Below are 17,369 nucleotides of genomic sequence, written 5' to 3'. Positions count from 1 at the left end.
GGCCATCATGCCTCTGCAGTTATTCCAATGGGCACTGAGCCCACGCCCTGCTCACTCTCACCTCCAACACCCCCCACACTCACACAGAGGGGACAGGAAGCAGTGAGCACGTGGTATGTGCCGTGCCCGACTCCGACAAGGCACAGGACTGCGGATGCTGTGCTGTATGTAATGTGTGCTTAAGATTTAGGCCAACTAAGTTGCATCGGAAATTCTGGCTCTGAGAGTCAGGAACCATTCCCCATGCTAACTTCCCTTCCTAAACACACGGATCTCGTTGCACATCACAGACTCATATTACGTTTCTTCCAACAGAACCGAAAACAAAACAGGAAAGCGCTGTAGCAAGTACTCACCGTAGAGGTCCACCTTGATTCCCTTCTCCAGTTTCTTGCGCCCGCAGGTCACGGTGCACAGGTACGAATGTTCGTTCTCAAAACCCACAGGGCTCAGCGTCAGCGTGGACCTGGGCCCCTCGCTCCGCACCTGCCCGCTCAGAGGGCTGTCTATCTGGGTTCTCCAGGAGAAGGACGGGGCCTCGCAGCCCGTGGCACTGCATGTCAGCACGACCGCGCCGCCCAGCTGAGCAGCAACCTGGGGCCCAGGGCCGATCTCAACCGTGAACGGTTTTTCTGGTGGAAAAGGACAAGATGCAAGGAAGGTGAGAGGATTTTCTTCTTTCACCACATTCCAATATATGGTCTTTGTCGGGTGTTTTCTGTTTTGTTTTGTTTTCTGATTTCCTTTAAGCTAATATCTGCGCCGAGAAACGGTTACTCCTTTCCACCTGGGGACCATTGGGATGAGACCACACCTAGTAAGATGAACCCACAGCACGCCACCGACTCAGTCATTGAACAGGATGAACGTGGATAAAAATTTGTCAAGAGAGAGGGGAGCATATGTCATAGCAATAATTCAGTGTCTGCTCAAATGCAGAGCATCAAATCCCTGGGATAGTGGACAGCACTCAAGTCATTTAAGGGGTTCCCGTGCATTCAGCATTGTGTAAACCTCTTTACGTATATGGTCTCACTTAATCCTTACGACCTCATAAACTGTTGCGTTAATCCTCCTGTTTCTCCTCCTCCTCCACCTTCTCCTCCTTGAGGAAACCTAGGCTCAGAACTGCTAAATAAGTTTGTACAACTTGCAAGAGACAAAAATTAAGGCTCGAAGCCAGGTGGGTGATTCAAGACCCTAGCTTCTCAGCTGCTTGAACAACTCAATCCAGCCACCCTCGTGTGGAGATAAAACAAGACCTAAGAAAAGCACTGAAGAAAGCCATAAAGCCACAAAAACACGTCTTCCCGTGAGATAGGGCCCGCAGTGGACCAGTGCTCAGAGCATCTGTCCCAATGGTGTGAAGTTACGCATTGAAAGTCACACTGAAAGCAAAGTCACGGGCCAAGCATTAAAGCGGCACAGGAGCCACCTCTAAACTTTGATGCAAAATAAAAACATGGGGACTGGAAACTCAGATGGGAGGGCAAACTCTGCCAAGTCTCCAGCATCCAGGAAAGCCCTTTGGCTGCCAGTGTCATCCCCGCTGGGCACACACCCTGCTGTCTGGGGAGGAAGGGAATTCGAAATCTCCACTTCGTTCCCCTGAAGAAGCAGGAAGTGCGGGGCCACTCTGAAAGTGACAGGTGAGCCTCCGCGGGAAACCACTCACATGGTCCTTGTGACTCGCGGGCTGGGGATGAAAGAAAGAGACCTCAACACAAAACACCCCAAATCCACCACCCTGCACCAGTTCTCTTCTGTGCCAGGGGAGGTGGTTTCTCTCAATGTGGCTGGTCTGATTGTGACATTGTAGTAGCTTCCCAGGAAGGTTTCCTCGCATTACCTCAGTAGGCTGATGGGCTCTGAGGTCCTGAAAGCGACAGCTCATTCAGAGCAAGGCCCAGGGTTTCCGGGTTCCTGACCCTCTAGTGTGGGAAGGGGGAACTTGACAACACAGCCACTTCCTGCCTGTGGACACGTCTCAGATCACTTCTTTTTTTTTTTTTTTTTTTACAGTGGCCACTCTGTTCCCACGTGAATCTGTGGCTCCTGTGGGAGTACCTGTGAGGTCACTGAGAGGTCCTTTGAAAGTTCAGTTCCTTCTTTACTGCTTAGGCTGTCTGTATCTGTGATGCAGAACAACCCTTCCTCACCCACCTGTGTCTCCCTCTCACTGAAGTGGGACGCAGCTTACGATGGGGTGGGGTCTTCCGGGACAGAGGACCAGCCGTCCATGCTTTTGTCAGGGGTGCCTTTCCTGGTCTCCTGAGAATGCCAGGGTACACCCACCTGAGTGCATCTACTGATGGCGAGGTTGAATTCTACTTTTTTAACCAAGTTTAGCCTCATGTTTTCACATAAAAAATGTGAGCTGCCCACATTTACAAGGTATTCATCCTGCCATTGTGGAGCACCTAGCATGTAGCAGGCACTGCACTCTTGCAGGTGTGAGGAAGATGAATATATAACTGAGCTGGAGCATGCAACAACGAGATGGGGCATCGGTAAGATCTGAGGGAGCAATCGGGCATCGAAGCTGCCTCGCCGTGGCTCAGCCCAGTGGCAGCCTCTTCCTCTTCCTTTTGCACATCTCACTTACCTTGAACAAGTAATTCCACCTCTTTTCTGTCTTCTCCAGCCAGGTTCACTCCGGCGCACACGTAAATTCCAGAATCCTCCATCCTCATGGCAATTAAAGTGAGAGTTGCATTTCCAGAAAGGGGCTGTAGGTTCCCGTTATCTAACTTCCTGCTCCAGAGAATCTGCGGAGCTGGCAGGCCTTCGCTGGCACAGGTCATTGTCACGGAGCCGCCCTCCTGCAGCCTGGTGGAGGGGCTCACAGAGACAGTGGTGTTCTTGGGGGAGACTGAAAAGACAGGGCACGATGTTAGCAACTGCTGAACCCCGCCTCGACCCAATAGGAATGACGTATTTTTTCAACAGGCTGTATATCTGTGCGCCCACAACTTTGACAAACGTACTGTGTTAGACTAGTATCAAAAAATTAGTCCATCCAGTTTCTGACTAGTTTGATTGGGCTAATTTTTTTTATGGTTGGTGTTTTCAATTGGCTACAGATACTCAGAAATTAAGAAAGACCCTTAATGTGGTTCAAATACTTCATTGTAGCTCTCTTTTCCAAGTCCTGCATTGTCTAGGAAAAATATTCCCTATCTTGACTATTCAGAATTTTGATAGAAGTCTCTCCCTCTCATTCTCTTTCAAGCATGCTCTGGTGGGCAATACTCCTTCTCAGGGTGGTGTCCAGAGTGGAACACAGTGTTTTAGTCTAGAATGGAGTGCAGCAGGGCCACTCCTACACAACCCTGGTACCGTGAGGTGGCCTCAGAACCCCACAGCCTGTGGGAATGTGGGGGCAACCAGAGTCCTCTCCATGCCCCCACCCAACACACATGTACCCACAGAATCAGTTCTCGCCTTGTAAGATCTCTGTATCTTGGTATTTCAGGGCACAGTATAAGAATTTACAAACAGGATAAAAAATTATACCCATTGAGCCCATTTCCTACTACCCAGTGTATGGTATTACTTCCCTTAGATAGGCTGGAAAATAGAGAAATTAAGTGACTCAAGTTCATAAGTCTTATTAACCCACATCCAGCACTCTTTTCATTGAAACGCACTGTTGACAAATATTATGTTCTCTGTGAATGAAAACGGACTAAAACAAGTTTCTGCCCAACTTTAGCCGCTAAGCAGACTGCCGTATCCAGCCAAGACCAAACTCCCACCAGGGCTGACCAGTCCCACAGCCCTTACCATAAACCTGCAGCTCTTTCGTGGTCTCCTTTTCCCGGAGCTCTGCATCAACTTCATTGATGTGCAATATGGCTCGGCACACAAGAGCCTTTCCCATGTCCTCTCTGGTTGGAGTGAAGGTCACCTCCAAGCTCATGTTTTTCAGGGACTTGCTCTCCATCGGCTCCAGAAATTCTTGGTTTCTCAGGAGACGGTTGTCCTTCAGCAAATCAATCTCCAGCCTGTCGAACGGGTAAACGTCAGGGACCAGGCACGTGGCTGTGACCGGCTGTCCCACCTGCAGGGGGGCAGGCAGGTGAATCTCCGGGTCCTTGGGGAAAGCTGCAAAGATCAAATGAACACACGTGAGTGGGCTCCGCGCTCATGTGTGGCAGGTCCCGTAGGGGCTTAATGCAATGCAAACCGAATCTAAAGTTTCTGTTAGAACAGTCTTGATTCTCTGTTTAAGTCGCCTTTCACGATTCGGATCAGTTCACGAATCAGAGTCAATCACCTTTTAGCCAATTCTTCAGCTCTGATCCTGTATGTCTGAGGTGTGCATGTTATTGAGTAAAAAGAAGGGAGAAGAAATGAATGTTTATTAAGGACTTGCAGTGCTACTCATTTAACATGAGTGATTTTATTCTGTCCACACAATAACCCTAAGAGATGGAGACCATACTTCACAGATGTGAAAACACAGACTTGGTGCATTTGCATAACTGGCCCCAAGTCACCCGCTAGTCAATGCGAAGTCTGGGATATAAGCACAGGATTTCTATTATTCTGCATTATCTAAACAGGTTTATATTTCGTTATATCACATTCTCTTATTTTAGCTGGGGCAGATATATTCCCCTTTTATAGGTAAGGAACCAGACGCTCAACATGCCATTGCAGAGAATATCGGTTGGGCGAGATGTGCTAAGAAGGGGAAAGAGCCACGTTAAGTGATTGGCTTCTGAGAAGGGCACCTCTGGCAGGAACTGATCTGCCAGGAAGGGACACCTGTGCAATGTGTAAAGTCCGGAAGGCAGGCTGCCTCCTGCAATGCCTAACTCAGTGCCCACCCAGTCCTGCAGGGCGCCTCTCCGGGCCCGGGGCACGCACTGCTGGGCTCAGCCTCGGCCTCCTTGCAAAGGCTTCCTTTTCAGACCTTCAGGATGCTGACGAGGGCTTGGCTGGATGCGAGGCTCTGTAATAGTAACCCAAAGGTCTCCACCCTAAAGACTCTCACAACCAAGTGTGTGCGACATAATGCGAGACAGACACACAGAAGAAAAACTCCAGGCAAGATAATGGGGGCCAGAAGGTCTTCCCTTCTCTTCTTTAAATCGTCAGCGATTTAGGACGATGAGCAAAGGCAAAGGAGCCAGAAGTCTTGGATGTGAAAGAAACGCAGCCCTTTTCTTTTCCCACCCACAATCCCTGTCCCTCCGATTCTGGAAGGACTGTGCCTGTCGCCCACACAGTTCGCTGCCCGGTAATCCAAGCCCTTGCTACTTTCCCTCTATTTACAGAAGGGGCCCTTCTGGGGCTCAGGAAGCTGCACACACAGCGAGGATGCCTGCACGGCCCGCACAATGGCAAGCAGCCCGCCAGGCAGTGTCCTGGGAAGAATTAGCAGCACATGGGCCGGGAGGAATCGGCTCGGGTTTCTGGGCAGAGCTGAGCTCGGCAACACCAGAAGGGAAGCAATAATCATAAAGCAGGCACAGGAGGTGGGCCGCCGTGGAGCGCTGGAAAGCACTGCCGGTTGGTGGTTTTTGTTTGTGAAAGAGGGGCCCTCAGTCACCAAGGCCAGTGACTGATTCCATCCAGCCTCGTTGTGCACCCCCCTGCTGACTGTACTTGCCCGACGGAGAGCAGCCGGGGATGGATTCCGGCGGAATGCTAAGCGAGGGGCATCCATTCACATTCACCAGGCAAATCTAATTCATTATGCAAATGCCCTTGGGCCTGAGCAGTTGAGCATCCAGGATTCATGGCACCAAAAGCAGCAAGGACGAACTCAAACTGACCCACACCAAGATCCAGTGAGCGACGTGGATGCAGATATTCTTCTTATGTCCCGGGGGGAGCTTTTGTACAGGGGCCTGTGACTAAATCACATCTCCCCCTCACACCCATGCTGAGCACCCCATTGCATAAGACTAAAGAAATGGGCAATCCCTGAAGGATGCAATTCATGAATCATGTAGACGCATGGCCAAGTAAACATGGAAGGATCTAATCCAAGAGAAAGTTTTGTGAAATAAGAACGTTAGAGAGCTTCACTTCGTGGCTCAGAGCAGCAAAGCCCGGAGCAGTGGAGTCTTTCCGGCTACCAGGTCTGTGCAGAGTGGGAAGTGGAAGCCAAGGCTTGGGTGCCCGGGCTCATGCTAAACTCAGCTGTCTCTCACTCTCTGGGTGCAAGAATCTAGTCCTCTGGCCAAGAATCTAGACATGGACGATGTTTTTCTTTTCAAACTACCCCCCTTAGAAACTTCATTTAACGCAAACTTGAGAGACAATAGGACACTCAGGTACTCACAGTAGACTTGCACCTCGATGCCCCTCTCGGCCTTCCTGGCCCCGCACGTGGCGGTGCACAGGTAAGAGTGCTCGTTCTCGAAGCTCACGGGGTCCATGGTGAGCGTGGACATGGAGCCAGCGCTCCGCACCTTCCCGTTCAGCGGGCTGTCGATCTGGGTTCTCCAGGAGAAAGCTGGGGCCTCGCAGCCCATGGCCCTGCACGTCAGCGAAACCGAGGCGCCGATCGGAGCCATGACGGGGGAGTCAGGCGAGATCTCGATCTTAAAGGCTTGAGCTGGGAAGGCGAGAGGAAGGCAAACTCACCCGGGTTCGTCTAGCGTCCCCCTCGCCTCTGTCCCAGCACGATGCCCAGTGTGCTCTGGCCGCGCTCCCACTCTGCTCCCCCCACTGCACTGCCCCAAAGGCACGAGAGTCGCTGCCAAGGAAGGTGTCGGAATGATCTCCATTCAGCGACTCTGACCCTGACGCCCATCTGTCAGCCTTGAGTTGTTGTTTGCTAAGCTTGGTCTCATTATCAAGCTCAGGAAACCAAAGAGATAGCCTTTACCAGGGGCAGATCCACAGACTCGGCTTGACACTGGGGGAAAAGCATCCAAAGCAACATCCATCCGGAGCTCCGACTGTGGCACATAGGGCTCCATAGCAGTGTTCCCGCCCCGTTAAGAATCCCAGTGCCTTGCCCCACTCCCCCAGCAAAACTGGCCGAAGCCACAGTCAGGGCTAAATCGGAACCCGAGCATTCCCAACAGGAGCAGAACTTACACGCAGCAAACACCATCCAAAGTAGAGTCAAGGCCCCAGAGATCCCCTTCATCTTCCAGGCGTGTTACACTGCTGCCGAGGAGAAAGCGGTGGCTCCCAGACCTGCCTCTGCCCCAGGAACGTGCCTGGGAAGCGCGGTCAGCTCCCGCAGCAGTGGGCGCAGTGGGAGTGAAATAGAAAGGCTGCTCTTTATAAAGGGTCTTGTCGCAGAGGCGGAGGGAAATCCCTTCAAGGGGAAACCCGGAGCAGAGCCAGAAAAAAAAGTTTCCCTGACAGCCGGCCAAGGCCAGGGTTAACCCCTTCAGCGGCCGCCGCTGCTGAAACCGCTCCCTCTGCCCCAGAGAGGACCCTGCCCACTGGCTGCACAGCCAGGCTTCTCCCGAGGCTCCCGCCAAAGGCCACCTTTGCCAGGTACACCGGAGGCCCTGCTCAGGGACCAGACATGGGCTTAGAGTGCAGGGCGGGTGGGGTGGGGGGGCGCTAGGAAACGGCACTCGGGTTTTGGGAGCAGCTAAAGCGCCACCCGTCCTGTGAACTGATTTTTATCCATGAAGAAGAGATATTTGTGATTCTAAAACAGAGGCTAAACTTCCTCTTACAAGAAAAAGTTCTGTCTTTTTGATGAGTGCATTTTTTTAAAGGGAGACAGCACAACTTCTTGGTCTTTTTTTTTTTTAATTTATAGAAATAGGGGGGTTGTTTTTTGGTTTTGGGGTGTTTTTTTTTACCACAGACATCAGCTTTCTGAAATGGTGTTCTTGAATGAAAGTAAAGGAATGCTACCAAAACAAGATAAATCTTTTTTCCTCTCTTATTTCAGGAAAGTGACGGGCCCTTTGGTCCCATTGCTGGGTAACTGGGACTCTTTTGCAGACTCAAGTGCGAATGTGTGGAATTCACCTGCAGTGGCGGGTCTCGGGGATTGTGAGGTTTTAGCACAAACACAGCTAAAACATGACAAATAATTAGTTTTTGTCATATGGGAGGTGATGATAACCATTTTTATGCTCTTCCTCCTCCCCCTTCACCCCCCACCAATGCAGTGACGTGTTGAAAGCCGTGTGAAATGCCTGTTCCAGCCTTACGTTCACATAGCTCATCTTTGCAAAATGCTTGTCCATCAGAAAGAAACCGGAACAGCCACTTCCTCGTGCTATACACATGCAGATCTGTCTTCCCCATTGGACCATCAGTTCCTTTTACGGCTGGGGCCAGTTCTTGTTCATCGTCATCTCTACCTCTGCGTTCCCCATAGCTAATGCGTGGTTTTGCAGTTAGCAGATACACACACACACACACACAGTGCAATAATAAATTAAAATTTGGAAAAGAAACTTACAAAGCTGGCAATACTATGTACATATTGCACGAGGAACATGTTGGATTCTATGAGAAAATCCCGAAGCTCACGGACTCACAGGGATGCGTACAATAAGCAGCACTGTGTTATGTGACAAAGCCCGCCACTGGGGTGTGGAGGTTGCATCTGTCTCTCTCCCCGTAGTGGCAGAGGCTTCCAGACCTCCTCTTGGCTTCTGAGGAGGCACTCGGAAGGACAGGGAGAGAAAAAGAAGGAGAGAAGCTGCTGTGGGGATAGGGTGACCTGTAAATATGACTCCACCTTCCATGAATCTCAGGGTCAGAAAAGTGGCCTCAGGCAGACTTGGCTGGTAACCAGGAAACCAGAGGTCCTTCATGATGTTGGGAGATGATCAGAACCATCTGTGCTGATTGTTCAACTTCAGGAGAGACCTAAAGGGGACTTTGAATGCATTTCTCAGAGGTGCAAAGACAGGTGGCCCGTAGGATCCCGGTGGGATCACAAGGACCAAGTCCTGGTAAATAACTTCACTTCTAAATTTGGATGTGATTCCAAGTTTGGAACATTGGAGAAATGTCTAATCTATTGAATTAGTTCATAGCAGCTTCAGCAAAATCCTTGATAAAGTTCCTCATTAGATCTTTGTGTTGGATGCCCCTTGAAGTTCTACCTGCTTCTCCCAGGTTGCATGGCTTGCACTCCCTCCTGTGGCCTCTCTACACTCATGCGTGTTGTATGTCAACACATCTGTCTTTCCGAACTCAGGTGGTTTCATTTCTTCATCTCAGCATCCAGCCTGGAAGAAGGCACTCCCTAAAGTTTGTGGAATGAATGAGTGTATGGAGTTGCAAGTGGAAGCTTGACAGACTGTGTGACTAATCTTCCTGGAAAGAGTGTTGCTGGGTTTTGTCTTTGAAACTGTTGAGTTCCACATTTTTTGTCAGTAACATACAGGATATGATTACCTTCTCCTATATAATAAAAGGGTACTATGCAAATTGACCCCAACGGCGGAACGACCAGAATGACTGCTCGACCAGTCACTATGAGGCACATGACCACCTCTCAGTCCCTCCCCCCGGCCAGCAGGCTCTGATCAGCTGATGGCAAACAGGGAACCGGAGGTGGGTGGCGGCGGGGGACAGGGTCAGCTGCGGGCAGCTGGAGAAGATGGCCCTGATCACAGGTCAGGCCTGGGGACCGTACCCACGCATGAATTTTGTGCACTGAGTCTCTAGTTTATTCATAATACATGACTGGGAACTATCGATAACCTTAGAGGTGACAGAATCAAGGTAAGGAAGAGCTCAAAGGATGCAATAATGGTGCAGATGATAAAGAGAAATCTAACAGGAATCCATTGAAATTTCTAGCACTGAGATGTAAAATGCCAATACATGAGGACAATGTGGAGGAGAGTTGGCCGCCTGGTGGTTTTGGTGATCTACAAAGTGAACACAAGCCAACATTGCCATGAGAAACCAGAACAGATGCAGTAAGCTCAGGTGCACTCGGGGCATTCACCCTTCTACTCGCCCGAGGCCATGGTCTCCAAGACCATACTGGGAGCAGGGGCATCTGATTCAGGATGCCATTCCCTGTGAGCGAGGCTGAAAAAAGAGAGGATGTCCAGAGGAAAGTGACAAGGGTGGTCAACAGCTCCAAAGTCCCTGACTGAGTCGGAATTGCTGAAGGAACAGGACATTTTGCTTGGATAAGAGACACCTTTAAAGACTCGTGATAACTGAATGACCGGTGTGCAGAAGAAGGAATATACTTGCTGCTCTGTGTTCTTTCGAGGGCTAAAAGTAGGGCTCACTGGTAAGCAGTTACTAGTTGCTAACTCTAGGAGGGTCAGGGATGTGTCTTGTTCACCATTAGAGCTTCAGCAGGTAACGTAGCAACCAGTAGATAGTAGGGACTCAGTAAATCAACACCAAATAAATGATAACAATTGGAACTAGAGCTTCAAATAGCATTATTCCCAGTGGTAACAGTGGCTCACTGGGTGATGGTGATTCTCACCCAGGTGAGAGGAAGAGCAGTTCCTTTTCTGGAGGGGGTATCAGAATGGGGGAGGGGGGTGACGAGCCTTTGGTAGAGCCTTTGGTAGAGTCTACAATGCCAATCCCTCTCCTCCATTTGGGTCCTCCCTTCCATCTGACCCCATGTAACAGAAGTCCTGTCAGGGGCATCACTAATGCGGTCCCCAGGGTATGCGGGTCAAGGCGGGATCAGTGACTTGAAGTAAACTTCGAGCGAGGGCCAAGATTGATGCTAGCTCCCGGTCCTGCCCTCCTTAGCTTGTGGCTAAGCCTCAGGATCCTAAGGTGGCTGCTCCAGCTTCAACCCTTGCGTCTGTATTTCAGGCAGGAAAACGAAGGGAAAGTGAAGGTCAAGAAGACAAAGCCGTGGACGTTATCCCCTTTGAAAGAGCTTTCCAAGAGGTTCCAGGATGTGACTTCCACATACATCTCACTGAAAAGGTAGGAGTTTGGATATTTTGTTCAATAGTCAACCTAATACGTTGTGGCCCCGAGTGGATCGGGGTTCTGTTCATAAGGATACAGTAGTGGCAGAGCAAACAGTACCCCTGCTTTCATGGACTTCACATTCTAGTAAACTGTAACTAAACTAAACAAAAGAACACAAAGAGCAAACGGACCAGCAGAGGAAAGGTGAATCAGAAAGGACGGGGAAGCTAAGCAAACACCGGGTGGAGGTACAGAGTGTTTGAGCAGAGGATGGTGAGTTTTATCAGAACTGCTCCTCTCCCTCCCCCTTTCCCAGTCTTTCTTTTTTAAAAAAACATTAATGGCCTGAGATATGGACTCTGATGTTAAATACATACCTTAGTAAGTCACACACCTTGCTCTCCGGTCTTGCTCTCCAGGTTTAGCTACCACGGGCAGGTTCTGTTGGATTAGCCGCCAGGTGAGGACAATGGCGGAAAAGAGGGCACAGGAGGAGGGGGTGAGTCTGGGAAGCAGTAGATGGGGACAATGAGGCAGAGTCCAAGGTCTGTTATAGGTGGCTTGCAGGAGAGTGAGTGAATTAGGAAAAATAAGGAGGTGGCGGTCAGAAAATAGGAATGTTGATATCAAGGTTTCAGTTAGGAATATTATGGGTAATGACAATTTCAGAGAATGACGAGGAGAGGCAATAAGGAAAATCGGGTAGAGACTGTGATCATTACCAACAGGGAGGTTAGGAGATCAGAGGGAGGTCCATGAGGGTATTCAAGTCACAAAGAATAAAGACAGGAGTGGTGGAGAGGAAGGGATGGATGCAGGCATCACATCGTGAACGAATGTAGTAGGGTCGCCAGGAGGCATCAGGACGTTGAAGGAGAGGGCTTTGGGCAGTGGTGGAGGGGCGAAACGTTTGGGAATTGGCAATGAGAAGAAGGAGGCTCAGCGGCATGTGGGGGTCACCATTGGACAGGACTCCAGCTTTCGAACCCAGCCAGGCTTCCATCAGAATAACAAGGTGAAGGAAAGGCTCAGTGAAGGTGGAGGCCATCAGGGATTTTGTAGATGATTGCTCTCAAGTTCTAAAGGGCAGAGGAGAGGCTCAGAAGCTTGGAACAAGGAATGTACAGAGAGGTGTTGAGAGTGAGTCGAGAAGTGTGGGGAAGGAAGGAAGGAAGGAAGGAAGGAAGGAAGGAAGGAAGGAAGGGGGGAGGGAGGGAGGGAGGGAGGGAGGGAGGAAGGAAGGAAGGAAGGGGAGGTGGAATCTGCCCTGGTGGCCTCTCAGAGGAGGGCCTGGGACTAGTCCTAATTAGCGCCATCTTCTAGGTTCATCTCACAGGCAATTTATAGTGATAAAGAGGACGATGAGCAGGGAAGGGGCGGTCTTTCCAGAAGCTCATTGGATTTTGGGAAGAGCAGAATGGAGGGAGGCAGTCTTAACAGAAATAATCGGAGCTCAGAAGCGTCCCTTTAGTCCCACAGGAAAGTCATTACTATTTGTTGACCCTGCTCCAAAGAGATATTCGGAGAGATTCTGAGGGTGTAAACAAGTGCCGATGGGCGTGAGCACGCCTGGGCCACCAGCACGCCCCGCTCACCTTGCCATCCCGCCCAGCTTACATCCCCTGTGCAGAGGGGAAGTGGACTATGAGAGATGTTACAAAGATATCTCACACTTGTAAAGTGCTTTATAATTCTTTAAAATTCTTAAAATATTGTATCTCAGGTGAGTCTCCTAACAACCCAGGCGCTCCACAGGGCGAGCATTTTTGTCTCCATTAGATGGAGGAGGAGGCTGAGGGTCAGGGAGGCTGCCTGACCTACGTGGTATGCAGCTGGTAATAGGAAAATGGGACCGGAAGTTCAAGTTCCTGAGTCCATGTTTGGTGTTCTCTCTGTCCTCCCACATGGCAGGCTCAATGCAGCTCAAGCTCAGGCCTCAGTTGCTTTTCCTGTACCTGGGCCGTCCAGGAAAGCCTTATAGATAACACAGGCATGGCCCTTTCCTTGGATGCCACGTCAGAGGCAAGCTATTTTACCATGTTCTCTCCCTTCACGAAATCCAACTTTCTGTTTCCAAAGCAGCTATATCTGCACTAAGTAATGTTGTGAAGTCAATCTACTGATTTCCAGAACTCCCTGCTTTCCATCCATCTCGGTGTGTTTGTGTTGGCTCAGAACACACACTGTGGAAATTCCAAGACTTCATATAAAAAAAAAGTAGAAATGCTCGCTTGTGATTTGCCACATTATAGCTAAAATAAGACTGAAGGAGAATATCCTGTTTTGGAAGACTTTGTGCCAGAATAAATAAGGCAACTTACTGAGTGATGAAAGTGTTCAAAGAGGAAATTATAACTCATATTGCTTTGTCCTTATGGAAATGAAAAATATTGCATTAAAAAGTTATAGGCAGGCAGGCAGGTGCTCTAACCCCTGAGCAACCAGCCAGGGAGGGGCAGGCTTTTAAGGAATGGGAGTCCCTCTGATGGAGTCCAACCTCATGTCATGTACACATGACAGGCGGTGGCTGGGCTGAGGAATGAGCCACCTTTCCACTCCTCACCGCTGACACAGGGATACCTGCCTGGGGTTGCACACATTCAAATAAAATAATTGTTGAGTAGTTCCACCGAATGTCAGCAGGAGAAGGAAGTACAGGACCATTTTGAGGACAAGGACATGACAATAATTCTCCAAGGTTGAGACCTGCAAGGCGAGGGAAACAGGTGGTAATAAATTGGTGGAGTGTGGCACTTGATTTATTGTAGGACAGGGGAGTCATCTCTGAGACATTTCAAACAGTAGCCCTGGCCCGGTGGCTCAGTTGGTTAAAGCGTCATCCCAATTCACCACGGTTGTGGGTTCAGTTCCTGGTCAGGGCACATACAAGAATCAGCCAGTGAAGGCATCTCTCTCTCTCAAATCAATCAATAAAAATAATAAAGTGTTACAAAAAGTAATACCTCATAGCCACACGCATGCTTTCTCTGTGGCACACAGTGTCTACTGTCTTACTTGTTCCCACGCCATCCCTGGGAGACAGGCCCTGCCACCAGTAAACAGTGGGGAGGGACGCAGTGTTCCAGTGCCATGTGGTTGGAGGCAGTGGGGGCAGCAAGTCCTAGTTCTACAGCTCTTTCTTTTTTTAATGTCCTCGGGCAAGATACTTCCCTCCCTGGGTCCTGGTTTCCCTATCAGTAAAATGGGGACAAAAAGAATACCCTTCTACTGGGGTTTGTCTCAGGGTTACGTGAGATCAGGCAAGTGGAGTTCACAACTCATTTCGTGGTAACCAGAGAATACTCAGTCAGTCATGTTGGCGCGTCCAGAGAGAAAGGGGGTCATGTCAACTCGGATTTGTGATCTTTCTCTGTTGGCTTCTGTTGAAAACTGATGGTCTGCCACCCAAAACGCCCGTTGTTTCAGGCCATGTCTGAGAAGTAGACTTCCGACAGGTTGAGCCACGAAGAGAGAAAGAACGGGGAACGGGGTGACTATGTGTTTGCCCCGTTTTCTGCTTTCTGTGTTCCTGGTGCATGTGTGTGTGTGTGTGTGCGTGTGCAGTGATTATTACTGGAAAACAGAATCTTCTGGACTCGGAAATGGAAGGCCCTGGGCTACCATGGAGGGATTCTGATCACTGTTCTAGAACGGGCTACCCAAGTGTGCTCCCCGACCAGCAGCACCAACCTCCCTCCTTCCCCCACCCCCACCCCCAGATCTACTGGATCAACAACTCTGGGGGTGGAGCCCAGCAGTCCCTGTGATTCTGACGCTGCTGTTATCAGCTGAAAACTACTGTTCCCTTTGCCCGCAATGCCCTTCCCTCCTCCGCTGCCCAGTGAGGGCCCAGGACCGCGTTCTCGTGCCGAGCCTGCTTCTTAGCACTCACCCGCCACATGTGTGGAGAGATTAGATCATGGAAAAAAGTTCCAAGATGAAAGGAAACAGTTTTTTTATGTTTTGATCCAAAAAAATTAAGGAAAGGATAATCAGAAGCATAACTTGAAATCCCCACTGTGGTTTGCTCTTTCCTCTGCGTTTATGAGCTTAGTAACTTACGAGTGGACAGGGTTTTGGCCCTGCCTAGTCCAAATGAAGCCCAGAGGAGCCGTCGTGTTCCTGAATGCATAGCTGTTTGCAGAGCGCGTGGTCACAGCCCAGGCCTCGGCCTGAAATGAGCTCACTGCCTTCCCAGTGGACGCTACACTAAGTCACTTTTTTATTATTGATTTCTTCAGAGAGAGAGAGGAGGGGAGAGAAACACTGATTTGTTGCTCCACTCATGTATGCATGCATTGGCTCATTCTTGTATGTGCCCTGACGAGGGATCGAACCCACAACCTTGGTGTAGTGGGATGACACTCCAACCAACTGAGCCACCCGGACATGGCAAGTGAGGGGACCTGAGAGAATTTTCCTTCTAAAATTCGAATCTGGCGTGTCGCTTAACCCAGGTTCCTAACAGCAACCTGTTACTGTGTATGGGAACTGATTGCCCCACAGACTTGGAGGAAACTGGCCTTACAGTCACAGCGTTCAGTGGGGGGTGGATGGTCAAACACCAGCTGGAGGTGGATCAGAAACTCTCAGGCAGAGCTCATCATGTTTCCAACCTCGCACCAAACACAAGCACCTCCAAGAGAGGCCGCCGTCTCCCTCCCCTGTGCAGCCAGCCTCGCTCCTGACGGAGTGAGCCTCCCGGTGAACCACAGGGCGCGCTCCCCTTGTAAAAGAATTCTCTGATTGAGCCTCCAAGTTCAAGGCCCCTGTGAAAGACAAGTGTCCATGTTAGAATGTCTGGAATGGCCGTATCGGGCTTTTCTGGGGACCAAGAACCTCCGGCTGATAAGAGAGGAATGGCAGTGTGGCCGCAGGGGCAGCCGGGTGACAGTGTCAGAGAACATGGGGCTCCGTGCAGAGTGATGTGCAAGCAAGCAGAACAGTGCATGCATAGCGACCGAGCGCATTACAAAGCACCGTTCGTCTAACCCTGGGCTTTTACCTTTAAGTAAACTTATCAGAGGGAAGTGTTCGCATTGTGTGGTTGGAAGGAAGGGATTAAGTGTGTACATGGCAACATGCGTGAATCTTCAGTACATGGTCCCGGGGAAAAGAAAATTGAAATTAAATCGTAACACAGACACTATTCCAAAGTAATAGGCAGGTGTTGGCCATGGCATTGCCTCTCCTTGTCATCTCCAGGGGCAATCGAGACAAGCAGCTTTCCTTCATTATTTATGTCAATTAAATGCACACAAAACTCTATGCATTTTGAAAGAGCGTGGACAAACAAAAAGATACACATTGCACACATCGAATGGCTACCCTGGGGAGGGTGAGGAGGTTGAGGGGGAGTGAGAAATAGGAATGAAATGGAAAGAAATTAAAAACAGAAGAGGAGCCTTGCTTCGACCAGTGGTGACAACGTGATAACCGAGGGCGTCCCTGACGCAATCCTGTGCGTCTGACGTCAGAGGAGAGAAAGAGGAAAGAAAAGGACAGAAATGGTCTTTGTTTAGATCGCTGTCACCTCCCTCGGCAAACCCTTCATCTCTTTCCTTCAGCTCTTCCCTGACGGAGAGTCCTTCCGAGAACCCTTTTGTTCGTCAACTACAGCAATCCTCCCATCAGAGAACCGAGAGGGAAAACGCGTCTCTCTAGCATTGTGAATCCCATTGTCTTACTCACTCCAGCACTATTTTTTATTACTAGATGGAAAGAGATACTTCAATAAAAGACTCTCCCCTGTATGGGGGGATTTAGGCTGAAACAAATGGGGGAACCATCTGGGAGCGCCGAGGTCATGAATATTCAAGACCCTCAGAGATCTGGGCCTGCAGATTGGACATTTCAACGAGATCTCACGAAATTAAAGAGAGACTCACAGGTGGCCGACCACCCTCTCCTCTCTTCGGAAGTTGTCACAAAGTAGAAGTGTTCAGGTCAAGGTGGTCTCCCCCCAGTTCTTAAACCAAGCACACGTGGATCACTCAGGGACTGTGTCTATTTTCATGTAGTAACACCTCTGTGATTGTGTGAGTGGAGAGAGAGGGGAGAAATGAGGTAGAGCAGAAAGGCTTGGATAAGGAGGATTTGGGGGTAACAAATAAAAGACTGATCAAGGTCAAATACAGCTTGCTGGGTGCATCTGCCACAGGGTCACCCAGCAAAGTCTCTCCCACGGCGCCCTCAGGGGCCTAGCCCTCTGGGCCCCCCCCTACCCCCCGGAGTGAGGCAGGAACAGTGAGCGGCTCCCTTTTGTGCATGAACAAAGGGCAGGTGCTTGTAGGTGGGCTGCGGAGGAGGCTCTGACGCTTCTGCTGCTGCAGATTATGTTTAACTTGTCGCCTTGTCATCTCTCCTTTGTGTTTCTCATGTTCCCTCAGGAACGTCTTCACCCCGACTTACCGACTTCTTTGTTCCATGAGATGTTAAGGGTCATCAAGCTTTCAGAGCCGTTGTCAAGACTCTGTCATTCTGTCAGGAGCATCATCGCTGCACCTGCCCCT

The 17,369-nt window shown here is 50.0% G+C and overlaps 1 protein-coding gene and 1 long non-coding RNA gene across 3 annotated transcripts in view; one reads left to right on the top strand and one right to left on the bottom strand.

Moving 5' to 3' along the window:
* Positions 1–7,229, bottom strand: part of VCAM1 (vascular cell adhesion molecule 1) — an 18,237-nt gene extending 11,008 nt beyond the window's left edge. The window contains exons 1-5 of one of the 2 annotated variants that reach the window (XM_070395875.1): positions 7,063–7,229; positions 6,299–6,574; positions 3,787–4,107; positions 2,606–2,872; positions 357–632 (exon numbers count right to left, since the gene is read on the bottom strand). In XM_070395875.1, coding sequence (XP_070251976.1) covers positions 357–632; positions 2,606–2,872; positions 3,787–4,107; positions 6,299–6,574; positions 7,063–7,114 — 1,192 coding nt within the window. In that variant the 5' untranslated portion in view covers positions 7,115–7,229. The remainder of the gene's footprint in view (positions 1–356; positions 633–2,605; positions 2,873–3,786; positions 4,108–6,298; positions 6,575–7,062) is intronic. The other variant, XM_070395874.1, reaches the window with a different exon arrangement.
* LOC138995436 (uncharacterized) lies at positions 605–17,369 on the top strand. Its single transcript, XR_011468628.1, has 3 exons — positions 605–661; positions 10,753–10,869; positions 17,247–17,369. It is a non-coding gene; the product is annotated as an uncharacterized lncRNA (long non-coding RNA).

This window comes from Myotis yumanensis, unplaced genomic scaffold (genome assembly GCF_028538775.1).
Source record: "Myotis yumanensis isolate MYYU_CA2020_CCGP unplaced genomic scaffold, mMyoYum1.0.hap1 SCAF_17, whole genome shotgun sequence".
NCBI lineage: Eukaryota > Metazoa > Chordata > Mammalia > Chiroptera > Vespertilionidae > Myotis > Myotis yumanensis.
This window is presented reverse-complemented; position numbering and strand designations above follow the sequence as displayed.